Source organism: Phasianus colchicus, chromosome 8 (genome assembly GCF_987193195.1).
Source record: "Phasianus colchicus chromosome 8, bPhaCol1.hap1.1, whole genome shotgun sequence".
Taxonomy (NCBI): Eukaryota; Metazoa; Chordata; class Aves; order Galliformes; family Phasianidae; genus Phasianus; species Phasianus colchicus.
The window spans coordinates 35349079-35363106 of record NC_143443.1 but is presented as its reverse complement, the minus strand read 5'-3'; the positions used below and the strand labels follow the sequence as shown (position 1 = coordinate 35363106).

Here is a 14028-nt window from a genome sequence, read left to right as displayed (position 1 = left end):
AGATCTTTAGGATTTGGTCTATCTGACTTCAGAGGACCTGACTGTCAGAGACAAAGGAAAACAGGGGATTACCTTACCAGGTCAGAGCCCTACAGCATTTGTGTGGTGTTCTACCACTGATAACAGCCAGCACTTAAGGCTCTGGGGACAAGTAAGCTCCCCTTTTCCTCAGTGTGAAGATCAGTGCTATTAGCCTGGTCTGGAGAAATAAAGATAGGATTAAAGGAATGATTTAATTTGGAAGCCTGAAGCACAGCCTGATATCCAGCTGCTTTCCCTCCACCTGTGTAGGTGCTGCTGTCTTCTGTCAGAGCCCCAGAGCTGAGGCAGAGGGATGGAACCCACCTGTGCCCAATCTAGGAGCTCCATCAATCAATCTACATAAGGATTCAGAACCTGCTTTTGCTTTGTTGCTCCATTTAAACTGTTGTCACACAAGAAGAGCCACACCTGGCACGGTAGCAGAAGAAATGTTTTAAAAAGAAAGCACTGTACAAAAAACATCATTGTTTAAAGGCCTTCACTTATCATAGAATGGCTTAGGTTGGAAGAAACCTTTAAAGATCACCGAGCTCCAACCCAATGCCATGGCCTGGCTGCTCCCTACCAGCTCAGGCTGCCCTGTCCAGCCTGGCCTTGGGCACCTCCAGGGATGGGGCATGCATAGCTTCTCCGGGCAGTTCCAACACCTCAATGCCCTCTGAGTAAAGAATTTCATCCTAACATCCAACGTAAATCTTCCCTCTTTATTTTAAAGCCATTCTCCCTTGGTCCTATCTCTATTAGACCATACAAAAGATGGGATACATGAGAAATACAGTTGGAGAAACAGTGAAATAGGGTCAACAGACTGCAGATGGGAACTTTGTTAAGATTGGTAAAGTAGGAGGTGTCAACAGCCACCACCTCCAGGACACGTAAGAGGAAATGCTCCATAGGCACAGGGCTCCCTGTTACATTCCAGAGCAGAGGTCTCCTAACAGCCCTCTCAAAAGAGCTGCTAGCTTTTCCATCAGGCCCTCATGGCAGGTGCAGCTTTCCCTGCTCCAGGCACTCCTGTACCCCACAGCCATTTCATTTGCCTTTGGGCCCACATCCCTGCCACCAAATGTTCCATTCCTCAGCACTCTTTAGCACCAGCTGTGCTGACCAGGAACAGCAGAGGTGAAAGAGGCACTGGGTTAAAGCCACGACAGGCCTGGCAGCAGGGAACCTCCTGTCTGCACACTGCTGTGCTGCAGTGCATGCACTCCTCTAGAGGTGTCACCAACTGAGAAACAGCACACCAAAGCCACTCTGACTCCAGTGCATATGATCCATCATTTCTGCCTTTTAGTAAAGGCACCACCGTGTTACTTGAGAGGGACAGAAATCGCAGTGAGATAATGAGACTGACACCACTGGGGGAGCAGGCAGCTGGGAAAAATGAGTGCTTTCTCCAAATAAAATAAAATAAAATAAAATCTGACAAGCAGCCCACAAGGTATGCAGTATGCGCAGTACAGTTCAAAGAACAGGATGTATCCAAATCAACAGTTTAATGATCCCAGGAGCCAGTTTCCCTCATGACAGCAATCCATCACAGCTTTCAATACCCTGAAGCACCAAAACGCTGCCGGCCCCAGAGATGTCCCTGCAGTCCCAGGCCCGGCATTCAGCGGCTCCATCACACGCTACAGGGACGGCCGGTCTGACAAACACCGCAGCCGGGAGGTGCAGCCCTGGAGCTGAACGCACAGCCGCTCTGCAAGGGCTTTTCTGACACCCAAAGCCACCGCTGCTGCAGAGCAGGGCTGCGTTACCCACAGCAAACAGAAAGTGGTTGGTCAGGGAGGGGAATAAACGGCAAGAGTGGAAAACAGGGCGTTTGAAAACGGATTGTAAAAGGCCCATAGGCAGCACGCGATGCAGGCATAGCATATATATATGGAACCCATCAGGCACGCACTTCCACGCACAGACACGGATAGGAACTGACCTTGCAGGCACGCTCCATCATGGTGCACGCTGCCCGTCGGCTCTACCTGAGGACACTGCCATTCCTCCGCGCTCCGGGTTAAAACCTGTGGGCTGTTCCTAGCGGGCAGATCTAAAGGGATTTTTTACCATAAAACTGAGGAAGGCAAAACCCAATAATCCATCCCCGCTGCGTAAGATTAAATTTTCCATCTGCGTCCTCTTGAACCGCGGAATCAGACGAGAAACCGTTCATCGGTGCGTCCGGGGGAGCATTTGGAGGACGGGGAAGGAAAGGGGAAAAAAAAGCAGCAGCATCACCAGGAGCTGAGAGCCGCGCGATGTGCGCGCAGCGGAGCGGGGGCGGCGCGGGGCGGAGCGGTGCGGAGGTTGCGGGGGGGCTCGGAGCGCGGCGCCGCCCGCATCCATTGCGGTGCTGCTGCGCATCGCAGCTCCCGGCGCCGGGAACGGCATTTGGAGCTGAATCGCGGAGCTCGAGGCTTGGATCTCACGCAGGACGGGTCCCGCCTGAGCTCCTCTCGCAGCACGGCTCGAGTTGCCGAGAAGATCCGGAAGGTGCGCGGGGCTGGAAGCAGCCGGCAGCCCGTGCTGGGGGTGTGCAGGAACACACGGCTGTGCTCCGGAGCAAAGTGGGAATCACGGCACCGTAGAATAAGTATCGTTTCAGTTGGAGAGGACCTGTGACGGCCGCCCGGTGCCACCCCCTGCAATGCACACAGCACACACCCACAGCTCCATCAGTGCTCCCAGCCCGTCCCCTGCTCTAGGCTGTCTGCAGGGACCACCCCCACCTCTCCGGGCAGCCCATGCAGTGCCTCACTGTAACACACTTATTCCTTATAGCCTCTAGTTTGAAACCAGTTCCCCCTCTCCTTCACAACAGCCCCAGCTCAACAGTCTGTCCTCTTCTTTCTTACAGCCCCTCAGATACCGCCAGGCTGCTCTCAGCTCTCCCGCAGCCTTCCCCTCTCCAGCTGCACAGCCCCAGCTCTCAGCCTGTCCCCTTAGGAGGTGTTTCATCCCTCGGCTCATCTGGGCAGGATCACCTCCCTCGCCCTGCTGACTGCACTGCTTTGGATGCAGCCTGAATACAGCTGGTTTTAGGGCTGTGAGAGCACACTGCTGGCTCATGTCCATCCAGTACCCCCAGGTACTTTTCAGCAGGGCTGTGCTCTATCCTTATGTTTCCCATCTTGTACTGGTAGTGGGGCTTGCCATGACCCATGTGCAGATCTTGCACTTGGACTTGATGAACCTCATGAACTTCATCCACTGCTCAAGCCTGCCTACGTGTCTCTGTTGGCATCCCATCTCTTGGGTAGGTTGGCCATACCACACAGCTTGGTGTCACCCACAAACTGCTGATGGTGCACTTGATCCCACTTATATCCCAGTATTAAAGCACTGATCCCAGTAGTGGTCCCTGAGGGACACCACTCATCACTGATCTTCATCTGGACACGGAGCCACTGACCACCACTATCTGGGTACAGTCTTGCAACCAGCTCTTCATCCATCAACAGACCATGGAGGACCATGTCAGAGGCCTTACCGAACTCAACTCCGGATAGATGACATCAGTGGCTCTTTCCCCATCCACTGATGCAGTGACGTGATCACAGAAGGCCATAGGTTGGTCAGGCAGGATTTGCCTTTGGTGAAGCCCATGCTTGTTGTCCTGTATCATAACCCTGCCTTCTGTGTGCCTTAGCATAGCTTCCAGGAGGACCTGCTCCATGATCTTCCCCAGCAGAGATGTGACACTGACAGCAGGGGCAGCCTGCCTCAGCCCCCAGCTGGCTGGCAGTTTCTATTCACCCAGTAGCATCCATCACAGTTTGCTCAGAGCACCCTGCTGCATGCTGCTTTATCAAGAGGAGCAGATATCATAGAATCACAGAACCATAGAATGGCCTGGGTTGCAAAGGACCACAATGCTCATCCAGTTCCAACCCCCTGCTATGTGCAGGTCACCAACCGGCAGCCCAGGCTGCCCAGAGCCACATCCAGCCTGGCCTTGAATGCCTGCAGGGATGGGGCATCCACAGCCTCCTTGGGCAACCTGTTCCAGTGCCTCACCACCCTCTGGCTGAAAAACTTCCTCCTCATATCCAACCTAAACCTCCCCTGGCTCAGCTTAAAACCATTCTCCCTTGTCCTATCACCATCCACCCTCACAAACAGCCGTTCCCCCTCCTGTTTATATGCTCCCTTCAAAAATTGAAAGGTTGCAATGAGGTCTCTCCATTAAGAGCACCAAAGGCAGAGCAAACTCTGGCCCATGGTTTGCAGAATTACTTGTCAAAGTCAGGGAATTGTTGGCACACAAAGAAATGACAGCCTTTCCCAAAGCTTGATCTCGAACATCAGGATTTGATCAGATACCTAACCCACCAACTTCAGATATTTTTTCCTGACTGTAATTGAATTTAATTTTAAATCAAAGCACTCCTCTGCCCTGTTGAGCCCGCCGTTGTAGCACAGCAGATGAGAAAGGCACAGAGGTTAAACGTAGCTTCTAGGAAGCGGCTTTGCAACATTCTAACAGCTGCGCTCACTTCGTTGCTGAATGAAGTTGCTGCGGTTCCCCACGAGGTGGAGGGAGCGCTCAGCTGCGCCTCGGGCCGGGCAGAGCAGCGCCGAGCTCCGCAGGAGGAGAACGGCCCTCGGCCCGCGCGTCCTCACTGCCGTCACCACGTCTGTCACGCGGGTGGCAGCACGAAGGGCGCCGCTCAGCCGCTCGCACCTCGCCCTGCGGCTGAGTTAACGCAGCCGAGGACTCGCAGGCTCACCCAACGCGTGGCTGCCGGCTGCGTGCCGCCACCGGGACGGAACATCTCCGGACGGAGCGCACGGCCGCGCCTCGCGGTGACAAACACGGCCTGCGCAGGGCCGGCACTGCGGGCCGCTCCGTGCGGAGGAGCTCCGGGTTCCGCCGAGCCCCGAAGGAGGGCAGGAGGTCAGCCTGGGGCCGCTCCCACCGGGAGGCGCTCACAGCCGAGCTGAGAACCGCGGAGTTACTGCTGCGTCCGGAGCGAAGCGCTACGGAGGCTGGCAGCCTCCGTCCTGCAGATTTGCCGTGGCTGTGAGCGGCTGCAGCACGCCGATGGCAGCTGCCTCCTCCCCAGCTCCGTGCTCGGGCTGCCGGCGTTCCGCCCCCACGGAGCTGCGCGCAACCATCGGACGCAGCACCTCACAGGCACTGTGCGAGCAACCGCTCTTCTGTTCGGAGCGACCCGCCGTCCGCTCGGGTGGTGCCACGCCTCAGACAGCCCTCAAGGAAGAAGGAATGAATCCCCGCGAATTAATTCATCGCCACCTTTGGGCTCCGTGCCGTCGGTTTGGGAGCTGCCGGGCCGGTTCTGATACCAGTCCCCGCGCTTCTGCAATCAGAAACGTTTCCATCACAGAATCACAGAATGGCCAGGGTTGGAAGGGACCTCAAGGATCATGAATCTCCAACCCCTCTGCCACATGCAGGGCCACCAACCATCCCACCTAATGCTAGACCAGGCTGCCCAGGGTCCCATCCAATCTGGCCTTGAACACCTCCAGGGACGGGGCATCCACAACCTCTCTGGGCAGCCTGTTCACCTCACCACTCTCATAGGAAATAATTTCCCCCTGACATCCAACCTAAATCTCCCCTCCCTCAACTTAAAACCATTTCCCCTTGTCCTGCAGTTATCAACCCTTTCAAAGAGTTGATTCCCCTCCTGTTTGTAGGCTCCCTTTAGGTACTGAAAGGCTGCAGTGAGGTCACCCCGCAGCCTTCTTTTCTCCAGGCTGAACAAGCCCAGCTCCCTCAGCCTGTCCTCATAGGGGAGGTGCTCCAGTCCCCTGATCATCTTTGTGGCCCTCCTCTGGACCCTCTCCAACAGCTCTCTGTCTTTTTTGCACTGGGGGCTCCACACTTGGATGCAGTGCTGCAGATGAGGCCTCACAAGAGCAGAGTACAGGGGGACAATCACCTCCCTGTCCCTGCTGGCCACCCCTCTTTTGATGGAGCCCAGGATTCCATTTGCCTTCCGAGCCGCAAGGGCACACTGCTGGCTTATGTTAAGCTTTTCGTCTATCAAGATCCCTGGGTCCTTCTCCACAGGGCTGCTCTCAAGGACCGCTCCTTCCAGTCCGCGACAAACGGCAGCCGCGCGGCACCGCGAGGAATCACGGCTCCTCCTTCTGCTCCCGGCAGCCGCGCGGCGCCGCCCGGGGGGCGAAGCGGGCGGGGAAGCAGCGCCCCCTACCGCCCCCACCCCGCCATCGCGGCGGCGCTCCGCCCCCCGCCGCCCCCACGGCCGCTCGCGGAGGGCGGGAGCGCCGGGCGCCCAATGGCAGCGGGGCGGCCGTGACGGCAGCGCGGAGCCGCACCGAGGGCCGGGCACTGCGCGTCCCCGCGGCCGCAGCTCCGCGGCGCCATGTCGCGGCTCAGCCCGCAGGAGGAGAACCTGCAGGGTAAGGAAGGGCCGCGGGGCGGGGAGCCCGGGGCGGTGGGAGCCGCGCGGTTTCCCTCGATCTCCGCCTTTGCTTCTCCCCGTCTGCTCGCCTTTGCCGCTGCGCTCCTCCTTCGCTGCGCCTCCGGCGCCGCATCTGCGCTGCTCCAGCTTTGCGCCCGCCGAAGCCCGGCAGGTTTTGCCACGCGCGTTTTTCCTTCCGGCGCATCCCGTCACTGCGCTGCGGTGGGCAGAGCTCGGCGATCTGCTCACGCCGTTGTGTCGGCGTGGCGGATAGGCGGGCAGGCTCATCGCCCCGACGGTCGCGTGGCTCGACGCTGTCCGCCCCGTGAGCTGGTTTGTAAGCGACAGAAGAGCTCCGGCTCCTCCCGTGTGTTGGTTGCCCAGGGCTGCAGCTCAGAGCGAAACAGCAGAGCCGCGTGCGACCTCCCGCGTGAAACACCCCGCACGTGATGGGGGCATCGCTGCGTGCCCTGCTGCTCCACCAAAAAGGCCGCAGACCGCAGCTAGGGCGGGCTGCAGCTTTCGGTAATCAGTAAACAAACCGGCGCAGGAAGTCTCGGAGGTTGTTGTTGTGTTGGGTTCTTTTTGGACGTTGCCCGTGTTGAGCAATACGAACGACGTGCAGCTGTGAACGAAAATAAAAGCCTTCGTTTGCAGGAGGAGACACAATGTACTGCCCGGCTTCTGCTCGGCTCCCTGGCGCTGCAGCTCTCACAGCACACCCCCGTGTTTTGGCACTGCGTGGTGCTCGCTGAGCTGCAGATGCTGGCACCAGCGTGTCCTCCTGCCGTGTCATGGGAGGATCGGCAGTCTCATGTTCTGCATGCCTTTGTGCAGAGCAGCCGGCCTTATTCTGGTTGTGTTTTCCATTGTGCCCTACAGGTTCCTGGGTTGAACTTCACTTCAGCAGCAATGGAAATGGCAATGGAAACAGCACGGCAGCGACCAGCCAGGAGCAAGTACCAGCTTCTATCTCCATTCACAATGGTGACATGGAGAAAATACTCCTTGATGCACAGCATGAGTCTGGAAGAAGCAGTTCCAGAGAAAGTTCCCACTGTGACAGGTAAACAAAATGCTTTACAGTAAGTAATGGCTACTATGGGGAATGGTTTTAAAGTGAGACGGGGGAGGTTCAGGTTGGATATGAGGAGGAAGTTTTTCACACAGAGGGTGGTGATGCACTGTTCACAGGTTGCCCAAGGAGGCTGTGGATGCCCCATCCCTGCAGGCATTCAAGGCCAGGCTGGATGTGGCTCTGGGCAGCCTGGGCTGCTGGTTGGTGACCTGCACACGGCAGGGGGTTGGAACTGGATGAGCATTGTGCTCCTTTTCAACCCAGGCTGTTCTATGGTTCTATGAAGTAGAGCAAAGCTCACTCTTGCACACAGCCATTTTTATGCACAGCATTCCTGCTTGTGCACAGGCAGCACTCTTGTTCTGGTAAAGGTACTATGGCTGCCATTCTAAAGCAGAAATGTCAGAGAAAGGTGATAACAAGCTGTGTGTGCTTTGTAATGGGCTAAGACAGTAAGCAGTGCTTGGGCAACTGCTGAAACAAATTGTTCTATATCTAGTTTACAAAACATACAGATTTCTAGGTATCATCTGAGACTCAAGGTCAGTTTTATCAATTCATGCATTTGATTTGGGTGGACTGCAACCTGAAGTTTACTTAGCAAAAGGAACTGAGGGACTTAAAACAGTTCAGGATGCAGAACCTCCTTGTCTCACCTGCCTCGTTAGAGTTGAACCCCAAAGCCATCGCCTGCTGCCCAGGTTATTTAGTGAGCAGTGGGAGCCCAGCAGCCCCACGGCCGAACCTCTGCACTGCTGGCAGTCATGTTGGCACAGCACTCTGCTTGGCAGCTGTTAGAGCATCAGAGGTGGACTGAGTGAGGTGGCTGCTTTGTGTCACCCTGTGCCAGACGGATCTCTTTGGTTACGGTCAGGGCGCTGCAGCTCTTCAGGACAGCCGTGCATACAAGCTTTGTTTGTTACTTTTTAGTCATCCCCAAAATGATGTCATTATGGACTGACTGAGCTCCTTCTCACTTGTTCTTCTCTTTGTTCAAGCCCTCCTCGTTCCCAGACACCTCTGGACAGCCACAGAGCTCTGGAAATAGAGAGCCATAGCAGTGGAGAAAAAAACAGCTTTCAGGTAAAAGTCTCGTTTTGCTTTGGAGAACAAATTTGTCACTGCTTGACACCCAGCAGTAGGAAACCAGCAGCTTCACCTTCTGTGTAGGGACTGCAGCAAATTGCTCTTAGGATAATGACAGCAGAATCACTCAGAATTGCAGACTCTCTCAGCCTCCTCTTGTCCACAGCTGACAGCCAGGTTTTACCAACGTAGCTTAAATCAGTTCTCAAAATAACATAAAACTTGGTCCCATAGCCCCTCCTTTATCCCAAACTCACTGTCTCTACAACTCCTTCAGGAATCTGTCTGAAGGAATTGCCCGCCTTGGGTTAATTAAATACATCACTGTGAATTAATTTTCTTAGGTTACGTTTCCAGAAAACCTTTCATGTGTTTGAAGATGGTTGTTTAGATTTTGAGATCCAATAATCTCAAGTTAGAAAACCAGTAGAAATAGCTGCCAGGACAATCTTGTTTCATTGTTAAGTGTGTGTGCAGCTGCTTAACTTCTATAATCAGATCCTGCTCTTACTGCAGGACCTCTGCTTCATTCAGTGTGTATGTAAGCAGCAGGAAATTGTATTCCCGTGTAGCAAAGCTGTGTTTTGTTTGTGTGCACACGTCTGTGCAGCAGAGAACAACAGAGCTGGGATCACCCCTCCTATTGCCAGCACTGTCCCAGAAGTCGTGTAGCTTTTCTAAACTAAACTTTTTCACTTGGTGTGTGTTAGCTGGATTAAGGTTGTGCAGGTGGATGTAACACCCAGACCTGAACACAGGCAGACTTGAGAAGTACATTCTGCCAAGTGTCTTCAGATTTGTGAACGTGGGATATTTTCAGATCACACGTAGGGATGAAATACAGGGTGTCTGGCATTTTGTTTCCAGGCAAGTCTTTACTTTCACAAATAAGAAATATGAATGTGGGATATGACCCCTTCCATTCGCATCCTGCTCTGAGGCCATCCCTTCTGCCCATGTTCGTCCAGGATCCGAATGCTTGGGGTGATGTGGAAGGTACACAGCAGGGAGATGGGAGAAGTGAGCTGCAGGTGCAGCCTTGTGCATGGCCTTGGGTGCAGAACAGACCTGCTGCAGAGGACTGCTTCCTACCTCTGACAGTCACGTGTCCTGTTTGATCACGGCTCTCTGTTTCAGTCTGAAGAGGACTTCCTTGAAAGGAGGAAAGAGGTAGAAAGGCTCCTGAAGAAAAATGCAGACTGGATATGGGATTGGTCCAGCAGGCCGGAGAACATCCCCCCAAAGTGAGTGCCTCAGGGCTTCTGGAAGAGCTCTGAGTGTGTGCATTAGTGTTCTGACTGCTTGTGTGTGTGTGTGTTAATGTTCTGACTGCTTGTGTGTGTGTGTGTGTGTTAATGTTCTGACTGCTTGTGTGTGTGTGTGTGTGTTAATGTTCTGACTGCATTTTCTTCCTCAAAATCAGGGAGTTCCTGTTCAAACACCCCAGGCGCACAGCTACGCTCAGCATGAGGAACACCAGCGTCATGAAGAAAGGGGGGATATTTTCAGCAGAGTTTTTGAAGGTTTTCCTCCCATCTCTGCTTCTTTCCCATTTGCTTGCCATTGGACTAGGGTACGTTTGTGTTTTTTTGGGTGGCTTTTTTTCTTTACCCGTTTTCCCAGGTCTGACTCTGACTCCCTCTGTGTCTGTAGCTGAGCAGTGTGCTCTTCACCACCTAAGGATGGCAGTTGGTTGTTCAGGGTTTGCTATTTGTTTGCCTCTGGTACTGCTGAATGCACCCAGCTAACTTTGACACTTTCCTTACTAGTTGAGAATTCTTCTAAAGAATTAAAGAGCAGTGAAATGGAGATTACACGTACATACCTCTCAGTTCCATGGGAGGTTATGAGCTTTAATCTCAAAAGGTAAAAACGTAGGGCAGCTGTGAAAGCACAGCAAGGTGGGAAATGGTGGCTACAGAAACAGCAAGTCCGTGAGGATGACAGTAAAACCAACGGTTTGAAAGAAAAAGTGTAAGCAGAACGTTTGACTTCAGGAAGGTCCCAAAGAGCTGCGTTGTTGTCGATGGCCCCGTGCTCATCTCTGACTCCTGCATTCCTGAAACTGAGCAGCTTACACAGAGAACCACTCAGAGTTTGGGAGGCAGTTGTTAGAGAAGGCTTTGCACAAGTCTGACAGCAACCAAAGGCTGTGGTGGGCACTGTGTTACAGCTGGTGCTGCTGCCCCGGCTGTAGCTTATATAACTTGTAATCTGATAATGAAAAACACTTTCTTTCGCAGGCTGTACGTCCCTCCTGAGCTGAAACCAAATGCTTACTGACCCCATGTTCTTGATCCTCAGGATTTACATTGGAAGGCGCCTCACAACCACAGCTTCGAGCAGTTCTTTCTGAAGGCACCTGACGTGGTTTCAAAGCAAAGAAAACATTCATCTGGGAATCCAGGAGGTGACCTGCAGGAACACCTGTCCTAGCAACGCGTTCTGTAAATGCTGTGTTCCCAGTTTGGTGAGAATGGGAAAAGACACTAAAGCTGATGTCTCGTGTAATCTTCTGGAGCAATGCATAATGCATCTGAATCATGCTCTGGCAGCTGCTGCCTTGCTTTGTAGTGAAGTATCTCTGAGAACTCAAATAAATGGGTGTTTAAAAACAGAAGCTTAGCTTTAGCTGAGTACCTTGCTGAGTCACAGCTGTGATATTCAAGTGCTGTTTCCTTACACTTCACAGACCTGGATGTTTGTCACTGCTCTGCAATGGTGACGATGAGGGATTAGCCCAAAACAATGTGTGGCCTTATGTATCATAGACAGGAATTCTGAGTAAGCTTTCACCTCACTTGAAGCTGTTTCCTTTTAGATTTTGCTCTCCTTCACTTTTGTGTGAGATGTGAAATAGGCACCTGGAAGAAATTGCTCTATTGGTGAAACTTTTATCAGTTTTTACTACTTCAGTGTGACATGCAACAGCCTGAAATGAGATTTGGACCTTAGTGCCTAATAGTTTCTTCTGCAGACGCATTAATTTAACTCCCCAGCTAATTGGATCTCAGACTGTTGCTTCTCAGTCTTTTTACCTGTAAAATAAATTTGCATCTTCTATTTGCCTCATCCATGTATAAACTTCAAAAAGATCTGCTTGCTTGCTTGTTTGTACTAACGGAATGCCTTCACATTCAGTAATTTTATCTTATTTAATGAGAAAAAAGTGGATGTTTGCCAAATTATGTTTTGTATATTTCAATAAAACAGTTCCTCACAGATTGCCTCGTTTCTCTAATACTTGCTCAACGTGGTTGAAGCAGCTTTGACTTAAACAAGGCTGTTTCATACTTAAATGCGTAACTGACAAATCAACAAGAGGTTTATATAGAAAATAATTTAATCATTGATTCTTGAATCTGAATGGGGTAAGCTGTCTTTGGAAGTCACTTAATGAACAGAGACTCACTGAGCTTGCAGAGACATGTTCTGTTCTACCATCGTCATTTAGAAACAAATTAGCTTTCTACTTTTTGTCCTTATTTAGCAGTACTGATTCCTTCTGTGCTGAATCCCTCTCAGGGCAGAGCAGCACTGCCCTGTGGGCCCCAATCCAAGCGAGGCACAATTCATTTTCCATGGGCTGATCCTGCTGAGGCCGCTGGAAATCCCCACTTGCAGGTGCTGCTGCTGGAGGAGCAGGCTCTGCTTGATTAAGTGCATGCCTATCTGCAATGAAAAAAAAATATTACATCAGTTTCTGAATAATAATTCTCATGAAATTGAGCTTTTTAAGAAATCTGACTACAATCTGAGCTGAACCTCAGGGTTCCTCCTCAACAATAATAAAAGCAGAACCATCATCAGAATGACCGCTTCCTCCCTTTGGAAAAAAAAATTGTTTTAATATTGTTGTATCTGAATTTAAGGTTTTCTTATGAATACAAAAAGAAAAACAAAAAACCCAAGCCTAAACACGTATCCAGCAGTTCCTCACATTCACAAAGACCTTTAAATGGCAGCAAGTGGAGCAGGGCATTCTGCAGCCCCAGCACACAGTGTGCATTCATGCCTTATTCCACCAGGGCTCCTGGAACAGTTGTAGCAGACAAATCAAATGCCACGAGAAGTGAAGATACGCTGCATTGGAAGTTTCTTGTGCTCCTGTTGTAACTACTGGTGTTTCAGAAAGGATTCATGGAAGCTGCTCATGACACCTCAGCATTCCAGCAGTGCAGCCCCCGCGTTCCCCATCCCTGCCCTCAGCCTCAGCCTGCAGAGCACAGTGAGGAAACCCCAAACCCACCCCAGGTGGCATTCGGAGATGCAGAAATAATCCCAGACGTAGGAAAACATTGCTTACCCTGCTCAGTGAGGCCAGAACAGGGAAGTTGCATAGGAGTCTTGGACTGCTCGCCGGGTAGCAGAAAGGTCACTGTTTGGAGACATGGCCTTTGGAGGAGGACCTCTGGTGAAAGCCGGGCAGAAACCACTTCTCTGACTCCCAGCCTACAAACAGAGCTTCCTTGAAACAACAGGACATGGCAAAACCTTTTGTGGTAAGACACACGCAGCCCTTAGGGCTTTAGAGGTAGGGACAGGAACTGAAAGATATCCCCATTTCTGATAAGCAATAAACTCACCCTATTAAAAAGAAAATCAACACATCTGTTCTTACCTTTTCTTCCTCCTGGAGCTGAATACAACTCCTTCCCTCCTGCAGGCTGAATCCAGCAGACAGTGCCCCAGGAGTCAGTAGGGCTGCCCTCAGCTCTGGAGACTCGAGAAACATCGTGGCACATAATGCACAAAACAGAAAGGGTCTGTGTGACAGCCATGCCCCGGGAGGTGTTACAGAGCACAGCACGCACAGAAGGCAGCAACACTCACAGCCATGCAGAGCTCAGGGCACAACTTTGGGCCAGGCTCTGCTCCAGGAGCTCCCAGTGCAGCTCCTGCCACATCCCACAGCTGCCAGCGCTGTTTTTGATAAGCCCTTTTCACCAAGGCCCTAAGTAACAGAGCACCAAGGATTCACTGCACCAAAATGAGCAGTTGTTTAAAACAGGCTTCAAAAATCTGACCCACAATTCACGCACAGCCAATTTCTCTTGTTCTGTTTATCCCCCCAAAACCAACTGAGGACAGAAGTTACCTCACTTTCAGGACGTATCTGCAAAGCTGTGGATTTGTACATTGCTTAAAGCTGCCTGTGTGTGCTGGGACCTTTCACACACCAGTGTCAGACACTCCGCACACAGCGCCAAGGCAGCAGCCTCATTTTTAAGCAGATGAATCATCAGAAGCTATTTAACTGAAAGAGGTACAAAATAAGACTTCATCATATCCTCTTTATACTGACATTCCACTTACAGCTGCTGAAAAAATAGATCAGAAAAGAATAGATCAGACAGCACAAGTGTATTCACTGCATACAGATGGCCAAGTCACAGGCCCAACCTGCAGATCTCACACAGACACAGGGCT

General features: G+C 52.0%; 2 protein-coding genes across 16 annotated transcripts in view; one reads left to right on the top strand and one right to left on the bottom strand.

The window, feature by feature from the left end:
• JAKMIP3 (Janus kinase and microtubule interacting protein 3) overlaps nt 1-6952 on the bottom strand; it is a 54932-nt gene extending 47980 nt beyond the window's left edge. For 6 of the 15 annotated variants that reach the window (XM_090145690.1, XM_090145691.1, XM_090145695.1 and 3 more), the window contains exon 1: nt 1979-4691. The gene's annotated coding sequence lies outside the window, so the exon portion shown is untranslated. Of the gene's footprint in view, nt 1-1978; nt 4694-6523 lie in introns of those variants that run through there. The other 9 variants (XM_090145680.1, XM_090145689.1, XM_090145683.1 and 6 more) reach the window with 4 other exon arrangements.
• Nucleotides 6295-11843, top strand: BNIP3 (BCL2 interacting protein 3). The gene is made up of 6 exons (XM_031597299.2): nt 6295-6432; nt 7317-7500; nt 8511-8595; nt 9736-9842; nt 10022-10171; nt 10903-11843. The coding sequence occupies exons 1-6, from the start codon at nt 6396-6398 to the stop codon at nt 10952-10954; spliced, it is 615 nt and encodes a 204-aa protein (XP_031453159.2). The 5' UTR covers nt 6295-6395; the 3' UTR covers nt 10955-11843.
• Nucleotides 11844-14028: the final 2185 nt, after the last annotated feature.

Bases quoted from the DNA above. Each gene is read 5' to 3' on its own strand.
- BNIP3 (XM_031597299.2), top strand. From the start codon at position 6,396: ATGTCGCGGCTCAGCCCGCAGGAGGAGAACCTGCAGG. The intron at 8,596-9,735 runs GTAAAAGTCTCG...TCTCTGTTTCAG, and splicing joins GAGAAAAAAACAGCTTTCAG to TCTGAAGAGGACTTCCTTGA. The intron at 9,843-10,021 runs GTGAGTGCCTCA...CCTCAAAATCAG, and splicing joins CCGGAGAACATCCCCCCAAA to GGAGTTCCTGTTCAAACACC.